This window comes from Hibiscus syriacus, unplaced genomic scaffold (assembly GCF_006381635.1).
Source record: "Hibiscus syriacus cultivar Baekdansim isolate YM2019G1 unplaced genomic scaffold, ASM638163v2 tig00110634_pilon, whole genome shotgun sequence".
Lineage (NCBI taxonomy): Eukaryota > Viridiplantae > Streptophyta > Magnoliopsida > Malvales > Malvaceae > Hibiscus > Hibiscus syriacus.
Window position 1 is genome coordinate 443,012 of NW_024062807.1, and position 21,060 is coordinate 464,071.

Here is a 21,060-nt window from a genome sequence, read left to right on the forward strand (position 1 = left end):
TGGATTTGGATACTTGTTATCATTTCGTGAATAGTTTTTTACGTCGTTCGAGTCTGATTTACGGTTTGTTAGTTGTCTTTTTATAGTTTGATTCTATTTTGTGGTTCGTTTGCCGATTTGATCAAATCTATTTGTATTTATTTTTATTCGAGTTTCTTAGTTGTTTTTAATATTTCCTTGTATAACCCTTATGCGATCTTGAGTTGTTAGTTTTGTTTCAAATATTATAGCAAATTGATTTAATTATATGCTTAGTTTAGGATTTTTTATTGTAAATTTGTATTATAATTGAGATATTTTCTATTTTGAATAAAATTAATAATTTTAATAGAAAATTATGCAATATATAATTTTTTAATTTATACATATTTAAGTATAGTTTGGTGAATATAAATACATTATTAAGATTTTTGAATATAAATAGATGATTAAAATATTTTTTCTTGTGAATATATTCTTATTTATTATTTTAAATAAATTGTCCATTTATATTTATTAAATTTGTGTAAAAAATATAAATTAACTGACCCTATTCCCATATGTAATGGGGTAAGGGGAGGTAGGGTAGTAGGCTGCCCCCAACGTTAGGTTGAGAACAACTTCCGTGGAAGACCCCTACAACAATTATGAATTGCCCTCCGTGGGACTCGATCCCACGACCACAAGGTTAAGAGCTTTGCGCTCTACCAATTGAGCTGGACGGACAATTCTATGTAAAATATAAAATTTTATAAAATCAAAAACGTTTGCGTGGGAAACAAAAATAAAGAATGTTGCTTAGAAAAAGAATGGCGGGATTTAGTCCATGGTTGGTATGTCCTCATAATTGATAATTTAATTTTATGTATAAAACTTTGTAATTGTATGTATTTAAAATTTGGATAAATTATATGTTTAGTATTTAAACTATCAGTTTTGATCTATTTTTATACCTAAACTTTTAATTTTTATTTAAAAATCATACTTAATGTTTAGTTTTTGTTTCATTTTAGTACATGTCGTTAAAAACTTAACAGACGAGCTCATCGGCTGCCGCATCTACAATTGTCGATCGTCGCATCTGTCGGGCGATGAAGCCTAAACTTTCCAACCCACGTCCTATTTCGACCCCCTGAACGTGATTCCAACATCCATTTTCATCAGAAACTGCCTCAATCTCCCCAAATCGATGATGGACTCTTTGACTTTTTCATCGTTCGATCTATGTTGTCAACTATCTGATGGATCTGAAACTGGACTATGTTGGTTGACTCGTCATTCCCTCGTGGTCCACCATTCATATTAGTCTTCCATCCACCGAAGCTATGTATTGTAAATGCCGTTAATATTTTAAAAATAATTAGGTAAATTCAAAAATAAATAAATGCTGCATTGATTTCAAAAGCTAACCTAACCAATGCTTGAAAATTGAAATAGGTAGATGGAAAATGATGAGTTACATTGAAAATGAAATACCTATTTTTAATTTTATATTTAGATTATTTAATTTAAATTTTATCTTATCCGTAATTTAAATAAGTGATTTAACTAAAAATATATATGCTTATAGTTTAATACTTCATTGTTTTAGTGATTAAATAGTGGTTTTTTTAATTATTTTTTAATATTCCACTTTCATCCCTAAACTATAACTCTCATTCCAAATTAATCCTTAATTTTTTTAATATTCCACTTTCATCCCTACACGATGATATTATTTTAAAAATAAAGGACTACTTATATGGGCTTAAACCCATATCATAAAGGACTGTGAAGTGTTAATAAGGCCAAGAGCCTATTATATATTATTGGCCCTTCCTTATTTAGTATAGTTTGATGAATACAACTATATGATTAAGATTTTTGAATATAAATAGATTAAGATTTTTTATTCTTGTGAATATCTTATTATTTATTACTGTTAAATCAATAGTTCATTTACCAACAACCAGTTGATCTAGTGGAATGAGACACTAGGTCCCTTAAGCAAGGTCAGGGGTTCGAATCCTGGCGTTTGTGAATGATGCAAACTGGATTGGGAGGGTCTCTCGCCTTTGCAGTATCTGAACTGGATTAGTCGGTCAATAGATTGAATATCAGTGATTAATTCAAAAAAAATCAATAGTTCATTTACATCTATTCAATTATATTAATTTGTTATAAAAATGATAAAATTTTACAGTATATAAAAGAAAGAATGTTGCTTAGAAAAAGAATGGCGGGATTTAGTCCATGGTTGGTATGTCCTCATAAATAGGGGTGTTCAAATAACCGAACTAATTCGGTTAACCGATCGAACCGAATTAGTTTGGTTAATTCGGTTCGGTTACCGAATTAGTTCGGTCGATTAACGGTTAAAAAATTTTTTAGAATTCGGTTAACGGTTAATTCGGTTCGAATTCGGTTAATTAACCGAATTAACCGAAATTAAATTTTAAATATATTATATATAACATATGGGCTTAGCCCAAACCATTTAAAACCCAATTAATAATTTAAGATCCAATAAATTTTAAACCTAAATCAATATTAATTAATTAAAAAAATTATATAAATTTTTTATTTTATAATTATATATTATTTAAATTAATTGTAAACTATTTTTTAATTAAAAAATATTAAATATATTATATATAACATTTGGGCTAAGCCCAAACAATTTAAAACTCAATTAATAATTTAAGATCCAATAACTTTTAAATCTAAATCAATATTAATTAATTAAAAAATTTATCTGAAATTTTTATTTTATAATTATATATTATTTAAATTAATTATACACTTTTTTTGAATTAAAAATATTTAATTTTTATATAAATTAGAAAATTTTAAAAAAATTTCGGTTAATTCGAAAATTAACCGAAATTAATTCGGTTTGGTTAATATGTTTGAAAAAAAGTTCGGTTCGGTTAACGGTTAAAGAAAAAAAAAGTTCGGTTAATTCGGTTAAGGGTAGTTCGGTTCGATCGGCCACCGTTTTAACCGAATGAATACCCCTACTCATAATTGATAATTTAATTTCATGTCTACAACTTTGTAATTGTATATATTTAAAATTTGGATAAATAGTGTGTTTAGTATCTAAACTATCAGTTTTGATCTGTTTTGGTACCTAATCTTTTAAATTTTATTTAAAATCATACTTAATGTTTAGTTTTTATTTCATTTTAGTACATTTCGTTAAAAACTTAATGGATGAGCTCATCGGATGTCGCGTCTACAATCGTCGATCGTCGCATCTATCGGCCGATGAAGCCTAAACTATCCAGCCCACACCTTTTCGACCCCCATGAACGTGATTCCGGCTTCCATTTCACTAAAAATGTCTCGATCTCCCCAAATCGATGAGGGACTCTTCGACTTCTTCATCATCCGATCTACGTCGTCAATCTTCCTATGGGCCTGAAACTGAACTATGTTGATTGACTTGTCATTCTCTCGTGGTTTACTATTATGATTAGTCGTACATCCACCGGAGCTATGTCCCTTCATCCCATCCGTCAAGTTTTTAATGGAGGGTACTAAAATGAAACAAAAACTAAATGTTATATATGATTTTGAAGAATTTGAAAGTTTAGGTACTAAAATGGACTAAAGTTGATATTTTAAGTACTAAACATGTAATTTATCCTTAAAATTTTAATATATATTTTTTAAATTGTGGATAAATTCATTTCTAATTTGCCGGTACTATTACAATTATATATAGGGGTGATATTTTTTAACATGGGTGATCAAAATGAAATCAAAATATATCTTTAGGTATGATTTTGAAATAAAAATTGTTGGATGACCAAAATGAAACAAGAGCCATAGTTGGTACAAAACGTGTAGTTTACCCTTATTAAAATTTGTAAATACACTTAATTTTTTAAAAATAATTAGGTAAATTTAAAAATAAATAAATAAATGTTTGGATCGATTTCAAAAGCTAACCTAAATAAAATCTTTCAACCAGTACTTGAAAAATGGAATAGGTAGATGGAAAATAATGACCTACACTGAAAATGAAATACTGTTTTTTATCAACAATCAGTTGGTCTAATAGAATTACGTACTAGATCTCTTAAGTAAGGTTAGGGGTTTAAATCATGACAATTACAAATGGAATAAACTGGGTTGGGAGGGTTGTCTTTGCCTCTGCAATACCTGATCCGGATTAATCGATCAATAGATCAAATACAAATGGTTTTACCCAAAATTCTTATTTTTAATTTTATATTTAGATTACTTAATTTAAATTTTATCTTATTCATAATTTTTTTAAAAAAAATAGAACTTTAATATATTCATTGGTCAAATAAAACACCATCAACAACTTCTTGCCACATTCTTACAATACAAATACATTCATGTCAATCATAAGCAAAATATATCGGTGATCGACCACTGATAGCCTAATGAGCAAGAATGTAAACAATTGAGTCAAAGACATATAGAGATGGATCACTACAACTTCTCAAAGCATCAAACATAAAAGAAAAAAAAACCTAAAGAATATCCAAAGTGAACAAAAAAATATCCTTTAACCACAGTCTCGGCTGACAAATAGTCCGAGAATCAACAGGATGCCATATGCAAACAATGAAAGGAACTAGGCATCGAAAATGCAAGCAACCATGAAATCTCGAAGAACCATAGATCAAGAAGAATACCAATGACCAAAACACCGATAACTATGATACCCTTTACGAGAAAAAGGGCCAAGAAAAAAATTACTTTAAATATGTTAAAATATAATTAAAAAATAGTAAAATCGAACTACAATAAAGTAAAAATGGCAGGGAAGTGACCGGAGAAGACCACCGTCGCTGTCATTAATTGATGAAAAACTTCTGATAACAGCCCGGTAGCTTTGAAATTGCAAGAGAGGTTTTATTATCTTATTCGTAACTTAAATAAGTGATTTGTCTAAAAATTATATATGTTTATAGTTGAATATTTCATTGTTTTAGTGATTAAATAGTGGTTTTAATTTTTTTTGAGTTAATTGCATCATATATCCTTAAACTATAACCCTCATTTTAAATTAGTCCTTAAAATTTTGAACATCCCACTTTCATCCCAAAACTACGACTCTCATCCCAAATTAGTTCTTAAACTTTTGAATATTCTAATTTCATCCATAAATTATGACCCTCTTTCTAAATTAGTATCCAAACTTTTAAAATGAGAATCATACTTTAAGGAGATGTGATGCAATTAACTCTTATTTTTTGTATAACCACTAATTTTTAATCTATTGATTGATTAATCTAGATCAGACGCTGTAGAAGTCCACTATAGGGGTGATCCTCACCCAATTTTCTTCATTCACAATATTATATTCGAATTATTGACCTTATCCACTAGACCAATTAGTTGTATATGGTATTTATAAATTATTAGTTCTAAATGTAAATTATGTAATGCATTAGCTCTACATTAGTGAAACGATAATATTGTTTTAAAAATAAAAATAAATTTATATATTTTTATTTTTAATTATATATCATCATTTAATTTATTAATTGTATGTAAAATTACACATAATCAATATAAATTCCATATATATACTCTTGGATTATAATTGTGGACTACTTATATGGGCTAAAACCCATATCATAAAGGACCGTGAAATAGATTCCTTGTTTGTTAATAGGGCCAAGAGTCTATTATATACTATTATGCTTTCCTTATTTGGAGGTGTTCCCTAAAGCCCAAATAAATGCATAATTGGAGGTCCAAAAATAATCCAATTTTTATCCAATCAAACTATATAAATGTTACAATATTTTTTAACTCGTTCGAGCTCGATTAATTATCGATATCTAAGTTTGAACTTGTCTCGAGTTCTAATAATCCAATTGTTCGAATTTGATTAAGTTCATTCATATTCAATAATATATATAATAAGGGTAAAAATATAATTTAATAATATTAAATATATATATATATATATATAATAAGGGTAAAAATATAATTTAATAATATTAATATATTTATTAAAAATGAAAATTTTAATTATTAATAATTATTTATCATATATATGGATTTGTTGCACTCACAACGCGGATAAACTAAAATACATGTAAGAAAAGATATTTATAAAAGTTTATTTAAATGAATGATTATAAATATAGTGATAAAGGATTTATATACAGATTTGTAAATATTAATTTTTATTATTTTATTTAAATATATATTAACTTTTTTATTTATTAAATAATTTTTGTGATAAAAAAGAGTATTATATTCTCTATAGATCTAAAGTTTAAGTCGCGTCTATAGAATATGTGTATATATTATCAACCGGCTAAAATCTTCTGAACAAATATTTTCTTATAATCACTTTACACTAATAAAAATACTATTCTTTTTAACTAAATTAATATATATATATATATCACATTAAGTTGTGATATAACCCATAAACGAATAAAATAATTAAAAATTCCAAATTATTTAAATATAAGGTTGGGCCCGAGCCCAAACTTAACGGGTTTGGATCCGATTCAACCTGACCATGTTTTAGAAAAACATATTAGGTTCGGATTAGGTCGAGTGTTTTAGAAAAATATATTCGAGTCGGGTTTAGGGTGAAAAATACCAGACCTGACCTAACTCGAAAAATAGTGTAAATTTACCATATATATTTAGGGATAATTACAATAATAATCTTTTATATATTATTTTTTCAATTAGATCTTTATTTTTATTGAATAAAAATAATATCTTTTATAAATATATTTATTTGGGTCGGGTCGGGTTTGGATTTTATCTCAAAAAACCGGGTCAAGTTAAGTCACATATAAACTTGGGTTGAGTTGGATTCAAGTCGGGTGAAGTCCCCCTAAACTAAGGTTGGATCAGACTTTAGGTGGAGAGTATATATTTTCGGATCAGATCGGGTTGACCGAAAACCCGACCTGACCTAACCCAACCAATGTCCATCCCCATATAAATCATGATTATTCGTTTTGGGGGGGGTTGGATCATGATCATATTAAGTTATTCATTATTGCAAGGACTTGGAAACCCTGCAAACAACTGCATCCGGCTCATCCTTCGGATTGCCACTGCAATAAAAGACGTAAAGAGTTAGAATTACGCATTATATGAAAGAAATGTCTTGCTGGCCTTTGGTTATCTTAGTTATAAAATAAAGCCAGCGGACATACTTATAAAACATGTCTCGAGTTACAAACTTTCCTGTAGTCACAAGACAAAGAGCTCGAGTAGTTCCTAGAAAATGCATTGCTTCACTGCAAAGAAATTCACGGACACTACTCCGTAAAACTGCAAGTCCATCCGCAAATCGACTGTATGGTGTCTTCCCAGCTCCTTTAAGCTGCAATTCCCACCTTTCTAATTTCGAATTCAGAATCTCCCTCAGTGTAATAGCACGGCGCCACGGCCGTCACCCGGTTGACCAGCCCATGTGCCGAACTGATGACCTCCATAGCATTGAGCATATGACACCCTGTCATAGGGAATATCAAGGAAGAACTAACGGAGCATAACTAAGAAAGAAGCTGATAGTGATTTGCAAAATCAAAGTTGAGAAAAATACTTACGCTCCTGCCAGAGGAGAGGCCCCAGAAAATGTAAGGGGAAAATCTGTTCTTTCAAATCTGCAACTCCAATGAAGAGCTGTACAGTAAATCCCTTGGACAACATGATACAATGCTTGGGAATACATCAAAATGGCAGTCAAACAATCAAAACCAAGTCACAAAAGATAAATTTCTCTCAAGATTATGAGCACTGAATCAATCCTATAGCGAGATTTTCTCAATAGGATGATTCAGTAATCATCGTTATCGAAATTTGCTGCATACATGATTAAATTCCCTCAACTTATTCAAAACAAAAATCCGATCTATAAAGAGTTCCAATCCGACCTTTATCCATATGGGATTATGTATCCTATCAAGCTCTTCTATTAGAGGACTAGAGATGATGAGAAATATAGCATGACAAATGAAGCAATTCAGTACATGAAAAATATTTTTCCCCCCGTCGAGAATAAACAAAAAAATCCTTAGCAACAAAACATGAACTTCAGCACTTGTACAGAAAAGATACAAAAATACCAACAACGTTTAAAACTTGTATGACACCTGGAAAATAATACTGTTTACATACGATCACCGTTAGGAAAATACAATCCATGCTCACATATGCAAGATAAGTGTAGCAATGGTGTGCATCTAAGGCGCAAATGCGACGACCAACAAAGTTAATGCTTCAAGCCTGCTAAAGCTTTTCGCGCCTAAGTGCATGTTTTGTTACGGTTTAAGACAGACAGGGTATCACAAGTAAAATGCCACTCAGATTTCAGCTTCTTTAATTACATTTTATAAGTTGAAATTCCTGTGAGGGTCTAAATTCGGAATATGGACTACACATAGTACTAAATTGTGGTTGAGATTACGAATGTTGAGGATATTACAGTGTGATCTGTTTCTTAAAAATAACTATGTTTTTATATTACGGACTCCGTTGCAACGCCGTGGTGACATTGAAAAATGTTACGACGTGCTAGTTACACTTCCTTGCTGCCGCAATTTAGTACTATGACTACCTAGATCAACATCATCATTCATTCCATAGTATGTTTTGAAACCAAATATAAGCATACTTACTCATTAGGATCCAAATCAAGCAAGTCAGCCACTGAATCCGACCAGGCAACAAGCTTCGGATTCTCTATCTCAACTGATGGCAAGACTTTTGTATAACATGCATGGAAAACCTACAAAATCATCGGAAATCGTTCTAAGGAAAATTAAAAACACAATTCAAATATGCAACCATCACATTCCTCGCTATTTAATCACAGCATTAAAAAGGCGAATCATAAAACAAAAGGAAAGAATATGTAATTTCAACACATTTCAATTCAACGAAGATAAAAAAAAGAAGCGTAAAACGAAAAGAAAAGAAGAGAAAATGGTGAAAATCAAACCTCGCGTGGAATTGAATCGCTTCTAGGGTCATCTGGTAGTTCTCTAACGAAGGAATGGTCCCAATTAAGATCTTCGAGGCTCAATTTAACATTTTTCTTCTTGTTTTCATTGTCTTCACTTAAGCTTTGATTTTTCAATCCATCAGCGACGGAGTCGACGGAGAGGGAGGAGGAGGGATCCGGTGAAGACGAGTCCATGCGGAGGATGCGGCCGGGGGACACGTGGCATGCAAGGGGAGAGTAAAAAGGGCGGAGGCAAAGGGAAGTGAGAGAGGAAGACGAGACTGTAAGGAGCGGAATCTCGAGGCTTAATTCAACATTTTTGAAGTTTTATAACGTTCAATCTTTGATATTTTTTCGTTAATTTTAAGTTAAGTTTATGAAAAATAATTTTAGAAGAAAATATTAAGTGTGGAGTAATTATTATTTTTAGGACAAACTTATTATTACAACATCATCAAAATTTGTCAAAGACACAAGACGTTATGAAAAAGATACGGTTGAGTTGATAATGACAACAAAAAGAATTGATAGATTTTATATAAACACGAGAAGTTATGATAATGTCCTTATGTTGTTAATAATTTAATCATATGATCATAAAAAAACAATTTAAGAAGTGAGTTGTTTTTCTTTAAGATTTTAGACTCGAGCAGTTTTATTTATAGGATGTATGTGTATTGTAGGGCTGTAAATGAGTCAAGACAGTTCATAAGCTACTCGAGATTGAATCGGTCAAAACTCGATAAATACTCAACTCGAATGGGCTCGACTCAAGTTCTTAACCAGTTAAAATGAACTACTTGATACTCGACTAGAAAATTCACGAGCGACTCGAAAAGCTCAAGAGCAACTCAAAAATATAATATATTAAGATTTATTTTTTAAAAATAAATTATTAATAATATTAACATTTATGTGTTAATTTTTTTTTAAATTAAGTATTTTTTAATGTTTTTAAGGTACAAGTTTGGGTTTGAGGTTTTAATCGATTTAAATTTAAGATTTTTTTTTATTTTGAGCTTTTTTCGATTTTTTATGAGCTTCAAATTATGGTTTTGAGTTCGAGTCGAGCTTGAAATTTTTAGGCTCGTAAGTTTTTGAGCCGAATTGAGATCTATTTTAGAGTTTTCGAGTCGAGTCGAGCTCAAAAATACTCGAGCTCGACTTGAATCATTTACAACCCTAGTGCATTTTCAATAATTTAAAAAAAAATTATAAACATATACTAACTTATAATCATAATACACTTTTAGAAAAAAAAATCAAAGTTTAATGGTAAAATTGAAATTATTAAAGTTTAGTAAGAAAATTGATAAAAAATACTAAAGTTAGGTGACTATGAGAGTTATTTAACCAAACCTAGGTTTAATGTCCGCTCTCTCTCTTTCTCTCTCAATCCAAACCAAATATCGTCAAACAAAAGTTCACTCTCTAAACCCTAGTTTCATCCCTAATTTCTACCTCCAAATTTCTCCTAAATTCCTTGAAATCCCAGTAGTTACTCAAATTAGAAGCAGAATTTTTCCTGAAAGGAACGTGTTCGATTATCGAATCAATTTTTCGGGAGCTTATTTTATTCAATCTTTTTATTGCTTGGGATTCGAAGGACCTTTTCCAAGAAAGATACGTTTTTACAGCGTTGGAGCATCTCGGAGTTTAGCTTTCGAGAGAGATTCGTTGAATTTTATTTCTGCCGAAGCTTATTTCAAGTGAATTTTGGTTAAATTTTGAAGAATGTTGGGTGAAATAATTTTCTTTCCGTTCTCTGATTAGGAGTGCTTTAGACAGGAAAGGTAAGCCCGTAAGGTTTTGTGATTTTCTTCGATTAATTGTTGGAGCGTAATTTTGTGTGTGAATTTAGGGTTTCTCTTCGATGAACTTGACATAAAATCGATTCTTTAGTTTTTTTTTGGTTATCCCGGTTTAGCGTCGTGGCGGCGAGACTGGTTAAAAGAGTTGTGACGCTTGATTAGGGTTGAAAGTTGGTACCCCTGAGTTATCTTTATCTTCTTAGTTAAGATCATGCTTTTAGTAATTAGGGTTTTTATTTCAACGGATTTGATTTGAGTTCATGTTTTTTTTTTTTTTTTAGTGTTTGCCATCCGCTTCATGAAAAGCAAATTGCAATAGAGTTGAAGTAAATTATAGAAGGTAAAATCATCAATGTAGTAAAAATGATCTAATTGCTAAACTACAGTGCCAATCTTAACATAATTGCTATATGCTGAAGTGGAAAATCATGTATTTCTTCTTCTAAAAAAGTTAATTTGTAATGTTTCCAGCTGTTAGTTGCTTCCATGTCCTAAGGTAGCTTATACAAGGAAAAAAAAGTAGAAGTAACTTATTGATGCCTCAATAATTGGCATTTGATGCATAACTAGGAGCATTTACGAAGGCAAACTCAATCCAGAAACCCCACGAATTTTAAATTCTAAAATGCTGCAAGAACCATCGCTTTCTTTATATTTGTATTGATTCCATAGCTAGTTTGAAACAGAAAGTTACAATTACAATTTCTAAGCATAATATTTTAAAGGCATACTATAAGGAGCTTGCATTCAGCTAGGGTATAATCGGCAGCTGCGAAGTCTTGTAGCACAGAAAATTCGGATAGTGGGGATATTCTCAGTTAGCTGAATTTATGACTATTTTGGGTTTTTGTTGATTGTTTCCAGGTATTTGTACCTTGTTTTTCTCAACATTTATTAGATTGATTCTGATTCTTCTGTTGGATTCAAGTGTTTTCATAGCATTAGTGAAGATTGAAATTTGAAGGAGCTATCATGGATTATGCACTTTCTGATAGCAGCGGTGAGTTGAGTTTAAAGATTCTTTTTTTCAGTTTATCTTTATTTTTCGTTGTAATCTGATGATTTTGAGATGAAAAGAACTTGGTTTCTTGAGCTTGGTTAATTGATACAAAAGTTATATTGCTGTCCTTGGCCATTCTTGAGCATCTAATTCTAGGGTTCATGAAACATGCTAGTCAATCTAATATTAGTTTGTATTTGCCAAAGATTGAAGCTCCCCTTTTCTTGCTCACCTGTTTCTCTTTCTCAATCTTACAATTTCTACATTGTTCAAATTGTTCTGAAATGTTCATCAATGAGCGATTTCAAGAAACAATTTAACAGCTTGTAACTTTATGAAAGATTTTGTATCAGATTTCTTTTGATATAATAGGTATATTGTTCCTTGTGAACCCTTCCATAGATATTTTGACATCTTTAAACTTAAATAATGAATCTTTATGAGCTTACTCTGTTACACAACTGCAGGAACAGATGATGACCTCCCTCCTCCACATCAAAATAGGTTTCAAAGAGGGGGTCGCACTACTGCTGGGAATGGAAGATCAGCAGTTGTAGGTTCTGCTCCTTTGCCTCGAGTGCATGGTGACATGGAAACTCAAATCCATCTCATTGAGCAGGAAGCATACTGTTCGGTCTTACGGGCCTTCAAAGCTCAATCAGATGCTTTAACATGGGTATATTATTCAATATTTTGTCACATTTAAGATTATTGTGTGGGTTTTAAAGATATAAACCTAATATGTTGTCTCTCACAGGAGAAGGAAAGTTTAATTACTGAACTCAGAAAGGAGTTGAGAGTATCTGATGAGGAACATAGGGAACTTCTATTGAGGGTTAATGCTGATGACATGATTCGTAGGATAAGGTCTGATTATACCAATGTGCTCTTCTGAGCTGTTTTTATTAATGATTTCTGGTTATCTCTTAATTGTGATGGGAACTATGATCAATCATCACTTTTAGGGAATGGAGAACGATGAGTGGGCTCCAGCCTGGAATGCTCAGTACCAGTCAGCCTATTCATGACCCTTTACCTAGTCCAACTGTATCAGGATCACGCAAAAAGCCGAAAACGTCACAGTCTGGAGCTTCATTATCTATGGGTGGACCATCTCCTGCATTGCATCCATCTATGCAACCATCTTCATCGGCCATGAGACGGGGTCCTCTCCCAGGAGCAAAGAGCAAGAAGTCAAAATCAGTGAGTTAAATGGTTTCAAGTGACATGGGAAATGTTGATGATTGAGATATGCATATTCTATTTTAATCACTTACTGATTATGTATCTTATGTTGCATCCTCAATGAAGTCGACACAGTACCCTTCAACAGGTGTTCCTGGAAGGCCCCAGGCTCCTAATCGTTCTTCTTCAGGAGCTTTTGCAACTAATGAAACTGCTGAAGCAGCACCTTATGATCCGTTAATTGGAAAGAAAGTTTGGACCAGGTGGCCTGAAGATAACCATTTCTATGAAGCTGTTATAACAGACTATAACCGAGTTGAGGTATACTTCACTGTAAATAATCCTTTAAGCTGTTAATTACTGGAGCTCTTTGTAATCCTACGTCTCAATATTGATAGGGGCGGCATGCTTTGGTTTATGATATTAATACGGCAGATGAAACCTGGGAATGGGTCAATCTCAAAGAGGTAGAATTGTTGTATCCTTACTCGGTCACTTACGATACATTGTTGATATTTTGAACTGATTTACTTTCAGTTAGTTTGTTACATACCATTTTTAACTTATCAACCCTTAAGCTTGTTGCATATGTTTCTTAGCAACCTTTATGCCACTTATTGGATATTGCAGAATTTATGTGCTAGCCCATCCTTGCCTTTCGAATCCATATTTTTCGTGAGCTATGGTTTATATCTCTTAGAGTTTCAGTATATTTTCAAGCATAGTCTATGATCAATATGATTTTTATGAACTGCAACGACTGTATGTATTGTCTGGAAATGCAAATTTAGGAGTCTTGCAAATTACTGTTCAATGTATTTTGGTATATCTATTATCTAATGTGAATGAGGATCTTGCAATTTTCATCCAAGTTATCGTTCCAACCTTTTTCATAAACCTTCTTCATATCTTCACAAGTTGCTCTGAATTAATGGTTGTACATTACATTTATAGGATGAGATCCATGTCTTGGAACGGCTATATCTATGATCATGTAAATAACAGTCATAGGCTTGTATTATTGCATTCTGAAGTCATAATTTTCATAATTTTAATGTCTCATTGGTTTTGTTACTGCCTAGGACGTCTTTTACCATCTGTTCGTACTTTTTATTACTTGATCATAGAGCAATAAGAGACTAAAAGTTATATTTTATTGTCCTGTCCTTTTCAATCATACAATACAATATTAGAATAAAGTCGTTTTGATTATGCTTTTCTGCCATCCGTTGATTTGTTATATGTATAATGGCAGATATCTCCTGAAGACATTAGATGGGAAGGTGAAGATCCTGGAATATCTCGTAGAGGTGGTCGTCCAGGACCAGGCCAAGGGGTTAAGAAGTCCATGGCTCGTGGTGGCGGGGTTGCTGGAGCAGGAAGAGGTCGGGGAAGTTTAAAGGGTGCCAAAAAAGATTTTCCTTCTAAGCAAAATGGCATTGGAAAGAAGGCTCTGGGTGATATTGAGATACTTCATACAGATACTCTGATTAAGGAGGTATAATTGCTATTGGAAGCTCATCTATAGACTGCAATTGTCTCATGTGGTGTGCATTCTTTTCCTTTATAAATGTGTCAAGTTTCAACAGGTGGAAAAAGTTTTTGGTGCAAGCCATCCTGATCCCGTAGAGATTGAGAAAGCAAAGAAAGTGCTGAAAGTAAGTATCGTCTTTTTTTGGTACTGCATAAACTGTTGCAGTGATCATGATGGATATGTTATCATTGTAGGAGCACGAACAAGCGCTGGTTGATGCAATTGCTAGGCTTGAAGATGCATCTGACAATGAAAGTGGTAATGACTAATTACATATATTTATGATATGCTAACAGTAAAAGTAAGGATGCATCATCATCTGTTGTATGATATGGTTGTAGCTTTTCGATGCTCAATTTACTTTTTCCCAAGGTGTACAAATTTTCTATTAATTATTGTTTTCCTCACTTCCATTCCCATAATAATGAATGCAAATGATATAAATTTCAAACGGAGGATATAATATTTAGTTCATAGCTGTCGTCTTTTTGGTGGATCTTAAGCCTGACTTGTTATTCAGTATATCAATTTACTTCTGTTCCTGCAACTTCAACAGCAGCAAGAAAAAAAGATTGACATGTTGAAAGCCATGTGGTTCAAAACAGTGAAGTTTTATAACTCAGCATCTGTTAACTTCATTTATTTGTTTGGCTTAAAAGCAGATGGAGAGCACCGATTCTCACAAGGGCAGTCAATGGATCAAGAAAGAGTGGAGAAAGCGGCAGTACGATGAGATGGGTGAAGGTAGGATGATCGAATGTTCTGATGGCAATAAATGGCCAACCAACTAGTGATAATCAGCAAAGCAAGCTTGAGGGGGTTACCGACATGCAATTTTAGCCACAACTTCTGTATATCCCGTAGCAGCAGCAGCAGCATTGTCAACTTCGAGTGCTTGTATCTTGTTTAATCCTGTTGACCTTCGACCAGCTAAGGTAAATGTCTTATCTTTTAAGTTATCTGGCTCATTGGATTTAGTTTTATTGTAACCTTAATTTAAACTCTAAGGTAGGGAAATGCTTGTATCATGAATCTTTTAGATGCTAGTTCACATATGCCTGACCCTTTAGAAGTTTTTAAGTACACATTTTGTTTGTTTTTTTATCCTCTCCTTACACTGGTTTACTGCCAAGTTTCAGATATAAGTAAAAATCAGAAGTTATTTTGTGCTCGTAAATCTATGTCGAGTTTCCTTGACGAGAGTTTCGGTTTATCTTATAGTTGCTATTTTTAATTAAATAAGTGTTTGTTCAACATATAAATATGTTCAAATTCTAGTCATTTCAGGTTATTTGGATGGTGTATTTTTTCTTATTAAATCAAATTAGGTTTTGGTCACTCTTAAAAACATTGACATGGGACGTTAAGCACCATTCACAATTCGTTGTTGCAATTAGGATAATTGAAAATTGTTCCCTCAAGAAAGTTCATTCATGCTAGAAAAATCGTCAAAAAACACTTCACAAGTCTAAAAAGGGCAGTGCATTATGGCAAAATGGGGCCGACAACCTAACATCCTAGACCGGTACGGTACCGACAGTAAAAATCTTAGATTGAACATTAAGCACCAAGTTTGTTATCAGTCTCCTAATGCTTTTTGCCAGGAATGTTGAGATCTTTAAATATGGGACTGTCAACTCCAACACCCATTGCATTCAGACCGTTATCGACATATATTACGGCACCAGTGATAGCTGAAGCCAAAGGTGATGCCAAGAAGGAAGCAGTGTTCCCTACCACATCTGTCTCATCATCAATTTCTTTAATTCAGTAATCATGAAAACAAAATAAGTAACACTTGAGAATCATAATAGTTCCTCCAAATAACCTGCAGATAGTTCTTTTTGCAGAGGTGCATTCGCAATTGAGTATTCAATCATTGTATCGATAAATCTGATTGCTTTTGCAGCACGACTTCTTAGTGGCCCTGTAGACCAGAAAAAATAGCAACTTACAGGGTACTGCAAGAGTGTAATATTCGAAAAGAACATTCTCTGGGGATATCCTCAAATCCAAATAACTGTATTGAGATACAAGTACAACGTGTATCTAGGATAATCAAATGTCTTCGCAACATGTTACTGTGTCGACATATTTCAAGGGCTGAATTATCTCATGACAACATCCAGGACAATAAAGCATTGTAATTACAAGTCATGGATCAGGAAAATGCGATGAATTTCAGGTTATAATACTGAATATGTTGATAAAAGATGTGAGCATGAATCATTCATACCAGCAGATATTGTGTTGACCCTAATCTTGTTCTTTCGTCCAGCTTCGAAAGCAAGTACCTGAAAATGAATATAGAGAAGCATAAATATGCCAAAAGTAACAAAAATATGCAATCAATTAACATGCATAGAAGCTGAAGAACCCACTTTTGTATCACTTTCTAGAGCGGCTTTAGCAGAACTCATACCTCCACCATATCTGCATCATCACATTGTTTTAGACTTCTTGTCACCTAATGCCATTTTAGGCATACCCTGGAATTATACGCTCAGAGGCAATATATGTAAGAGAAAGTGAAGAGCCTCCTGTACCAGCAATAGCTTATTTTAGAAACACATCTCCAGGCACTAAGACGCCCATTTGACAACAGAGCAACGTAATATGTACAGTGAACCTAACGGTAGACTCGAATGCACAAAAGACCTGCCTGGATTCATTAATGGAAGAAAATGCTTGAGTAAAGAAACATAGGAATAACTCGAAGCAGATAAAGCTGCAAGATATCCATTCTGGGATGTCTCCAATAGAGTTTGCTGACCTGTAAATGAGTAATTGTTTGTTAAGAACAAAGAATAAAGCTGAAAGAGAGATTGGCATTTAGAAGCTAAAAACTCATGTACCTCTGGTCCATTAGCTAGTGAATGCACAAGAATGTCAATGCAGCCAAAGTCCTGTTTGATGGATTCAGCAACTTCCTGTAACACATAGGAAATAACATAACATACTGAAAAATCTCATTTGTTAAGTATACAAAAGTACATATAGAAAGGGACCAGATATCCTATACTTTCTTATACCACAATAGGTGGTTCGAATGTGAGCTCAAGTCTACTGAAAAATAGTTTTAGGCTCTAGAAATCCCTAGACGTGCACTTATGGAAGGTATTTTGGTACATACCTTAACAGTCCAATTCGAAGATCCTGCATATCGCTTATTTGATTTTATCTGCATGTAATAAGCAAGATAAAAAGATGTAAAAAGGATATTTGAACTTATCAACAGTTAGATTCACTAGAGTGTCATAAATTTATCCCTTACATCTTCGGGTACATCATCAGGGTTGTCAAAGACTGCATCTAGGGGATATACTTTGGTAATCTCCATTAATGAGCCATCGGGCAATCTGAAATATCAACTTCTGTCAGGAAAAAAAAGCCATTAATTCAAGTATCCACTATATTGCAACATATAACCAGCTCTTACACTCGTGACTCATCAAACTTTCCACGGCGCAAGCTGGTTTCAAATATGTTCAAAGCCTACAAGGGAAACTTCAGTGTCAGCATGCCACATTTTTGTCAATACCTGCAAAAGCCTAGATAAGGTCTACAAAGATATAGTTTTACTTACAGGCACCCATGTTCCAACTAGAACTTCAGCACCCGCAGCAGCAAGAGATTTCGCTATTGCCCATCCATATCCGTTGTCATCAGCTACACCAGCAATAAATGCCCTCTTACCCGCAGAAAGCATCACTACTAGTGTTAGAAGAATGCCTTAAAACTACTAAAGAATTAAAATAGCTTAGTTGAAGTCCTTGAGGCAGCAGCCTTCCAGCTTGGTAGACAGCATTAAAGCTAAAGAAAACCAACAGAAATGTTGTAGAGATATCCTTTTTTGGAAATTGTTTTTCTGCGAAAGGAGACACATACAGAGACAATCATAAGCAACGCAGGACAGAAGCATTAAAATAGCAAGTCAAACCTTTCAAGTCAATTGGCAACCCAGAGGCAGGCTTATTTTCACTGGATACAGACATACATAGCCCTCGTCACAACTTTGTTAAACTTTATTGAAGACGATACAAAACCTTGTCGGAAAGGCTCCAAAGATTGTGAAAAATTACGAGCACTCACTAGCTTAGTCCATGACACAACTTTGGAATTGGAAAATAGATTGGCAGCGCCTGCCTTAAATACCCTGCGAGAGGACGCAATGCAGGGTCTTGCTGAAGCCAGCTGAAGGCCGGAAGCTGCTGTCGCCGCCATTCTCAAAAACTGATATTTCAAAGCAGAAACTGAAAACCTGGACAGAGAAAAAATGAATCACATATAGGGCATGTGTAATAACACATTGTGCTTTAAGAATACATTTCATTTTGCTTTTTTACCATATAATATCTAAGAAACTAAACTAAAATGTACATCAATCCATCAATAATGACTTATTTAATTAACATAAAGTAAAGTAAATGTACTAAACAAGTCAAACTGGAGAATAAAATGTTGGTCGATAAATGTATGAAGAAATTCCTCAGAGACCTAAACTAAAGCTTCCATCTTTTTTACCTTACTAAAACCCCAAAAGTATTCACTATTCATCTCTAAGAAGCAGATATATTCTTACCCAGAATTCAAATATGCCATTTTTCACATTTCCCAGAAAACAATGAAAAGAAACTCACAAAACAAAAACCATGGAAGCTTCCAAATTTTGAGAATGTAGTACCCATTTGGGATATAAAGTGAAGGATACATACCTTTGAGAGGCAGAGAGAGCCAATGTGGAAGTGAAGAGAAAGAAAAAAAAAAGAGAATAAATCTTGAGGAAGATCGATGAGATCAAGGTGGTTTTATAAAGGGATATTGTTTTTGTTCAGTTTCAACGGAGAAGGTAAAGCCAAAGCTAAAAGCAAACCGATAAAACGATTGTATACAGCAATAAAAAGCAAAGATTCAGCGCAGTTGTTTGTTGGTAGGTGTAGATCTTTCACTGCTCGCTAGGTTTCTTTTACAGAGTCCGAGTGTGTGTATTCGAGTTGAATTAGTAATTAAGTATATTTTTTTGCACCAATTAATCGCAATACATATTTTGTTGAAGAGTAAATTACAAAAATGACTCAACAATTATACTTTGTTGAGTTGCTTTCTTGATTATAAAGTGATATTTTATCATTAAAAATTATAAAATAATCATCTAATTATTCATATGTTTTAAATTCGTCATTTTTTGTTAACAAATTTATTACAATATGAGATGGACATTCATGTATTGATTAATATATAATAAAATTTAATCTCAAAAGACTATCATATCTTAATCAACATATTAATGTTCAACTCAGATGGTCGTCAATTTCTTAACAAAAAACGATGAGTTTGAAACATATGAATAGTCGGGTGATAATTTTATAACTTTTAGTAGTCGAGGGATTCAACAAAACAACACCTATAATTGAAGATCATTTTATAATTTTTAATAATTGGATTACTCAACAAAGTACCACTCTATGTTGGGACCATTCATTTACTTTACTCTTTTGTTGAAATATGATAATTATCTGGGTAAACTACACAATTAGTCATTGAATTTTAGGTTGTATATTAATTTTACCACTAAATTTTCCAATGTTTCAATGTAAACATTAAACTTTAATTTGGAGTTCAATTATGATATTGGGTCGTTAAAAATAGGTCAAATCCAAAGTCCAACCTCAACTCTAAATTAAAATTATACCGTACGATAGTCTTAATATACGGCTAAGGAAAGACGCTAGCGGTTTTATTATTTTTTTAACAAAAGTGGTAAAAATTACCTAAAACATTATTTTTTTTCTACCGATTTTGTTATTATTGGGCTCTTTACCGGGCTTGGTAATATATCTGGTAAAACGCTACCTAAAACATTTTTTTCTACTTGATATAATTATCAAACCCGGTAAAGAGCCCAATAATAACAAAACCGATAAAAATAATAATGTTTTCGGTAATTGTTACCGGTTTTGTTAGAAAAATAATAACAAAATCGATAACGTCTTTCCTTAATCAACCGTATATTAGACTGTTGCACGTGAGATTTCTACACTAAAAAATGATCCTACAAAAAAATATCAAATCAAAATCCACTGTATTCAAATATTCTGACACTAGAAAGGAAATCTATTGTTTCCACTTCACTAATAAGAAAAAACAATTCTAATAAAAAAGTAAAAAGAAAATTGAGCTTCGAAATAAAAAAAATAGAGTATTTATAATTGTCGATTAATTTGTGCTCCAAACAAATATATATATATATATAGTGAAACCACAATGTTCTCCATTATTCTTGTTATCGTTATCTAATTTACACCAAAATTTATTTCCCAAATTCAATTCCAATTCTACATGCAAATCACCCTGGTTATGGTGAACTGATGATGATTCCTTTCTCTTAAAGTCTCTATTTCCCCCTTCACCATTGGTATAATTCACATCAATCAAGAATGAACTCGCACCATATTCTTGTTCATTGGGGTATTCGCATGCATAACACGCGATCACGTCTCTTTCGTTTAGTTTCTTATCCTTCATGAATCGACTCCATCCCCTTATAAACACGAAGCTTTGGCTACTCCGCCAATAGCAGTATCGGAACTTCCAAGTT

The 21,060-nt window shown here is 32.7% G+C and overlaps 2 protein-coding genes and 1 long non-coding RNA gene across 4 annotated transcripts; 1 reads left to right on the plus strand and 2 right to left on the minus strand.

The window, feature by feature from the left end:
• Positions 1-1,140: 1,140 nt before the first annotated feature.
• LOC120136658 lies at positions 1,141-19,427 on the minus strand. Its single transcript, XR_005517364.1, has 3 exons — positions 19,178-19,427; positions 6,291-6,299; positions 1,141-1,150 (listed from the first exon to the last, which is right to left on the minus strand). It is a non-coding gene; the product is annotated as an uncharacterized LOC120136658 (long non-coding RNA).
• LOC120136655 (protein EMSY-LIKE 3-like) lies at positions 10,333-15,574 on the plus strand. 2 transcript variants are annotated; one of them, XM_039152619.1, is made up of 11 exons: positions 10,333-10,725; positions 11,608-11,743; positions 12,211-12,419; positions 12,501-12,610; positions 12,709-12,946; positions 13,055-13,249; positions 13,327-13,395; positions 14,184-14,426; positions 14,518-14,586; positions 14,657-14,720; positions 15,122-15,574. In XM_039152619.1, exons 2-11 carry the CDS (start codon positions 11,716-11,718, stop codon positions 15,193-15,195), a joined length of 1,299 nt encoding a protein of 432 aa, XP_039008550.1. In that variant the 5' UTR covers positions 10,333-10,725; positions 11,608-11,715; the 3' UTR covers positions 15,196-15,574. The 2 variants fall into 2 exon arrangements, with proteins under 2 accessions (XP_039008550.1, XP_039008551.1); XM_039152620.1 differs by having other exon boundaries at positions 13,064-13,249.
• LOC120136656 (enoyl-[acyl-carrier-protein] reductase [NADH], chloroplastic-like) lies at positions 16,024-18,719 on the minus strand. The gene is made up of 12 exons (XM_039152621.1): positions 18,403-18,719; positions 18,049-18,158; positions 17,902-17,957; positions 17,737-17,821; positions 17,596-17,643; positions 17,318-17,392; positions 17,125-17,230; positions 16,951-17,002; positions 16,844-16,895; positions 16,699-16,756; positions 16,291-16,389; positions 16,024-16,204 (listed from the first exon to the last, which is right to left on the minus strand). Exons 1-12 carry the CDS (start codon positions 18,455-18,457, stop codon positions 16,050-16,052), a joined length of 951 nt encoding a protein of 316 aa, XP_039008552.1. The 5' UTR covers positions 18,458-18,719; the 3' UTR covers positions 16,024-16,049.
• Positions 19,428-21,060: the final 1,633 nt, after the last annotated feature.

Coding starts and splice junctions, on each gene's coding strand:
- LOC120136655 (XM_039152619.1), top strand. CDS start 11,716: ATGGATTATGCACTTTCTGATAGCAGCG. Junction 12,611..12,708: donor GACATGATTCGTAGGATAAG/GTCTGATTATAC, acceptor CATCACTTTTAG/GGAATGGAGAACGATGAGTG. Junction 13,250..13,326: donor CAGACTATAACCGAGTTGAG/GTATACTTCACT, acceptor CAATATTGATAG/GGGCGGCATGCTTTGGTTTA.
- LOC120136656 (XM_039152621.1), bottom strand. CDS start 18,457: ATGTCTGTATCCAGTGAAAATAAGCCTGCCTCTGGGTTGCCAATTGAC. Junction 17,958..18,048: donor TAGTTGGAACATGGGTGCCT/GTAAGTAAAACT, acceptor TTTCCCTTGTAG/GCTTTGAACATATTTGAAAC. Junction 16,896..16,950: donor TCTGAGCGTATAATTCCAGG/GTATGCCTAAAA, acceptor GTGATGATGCAG/ATATGGTGGAGGTATGAGTT.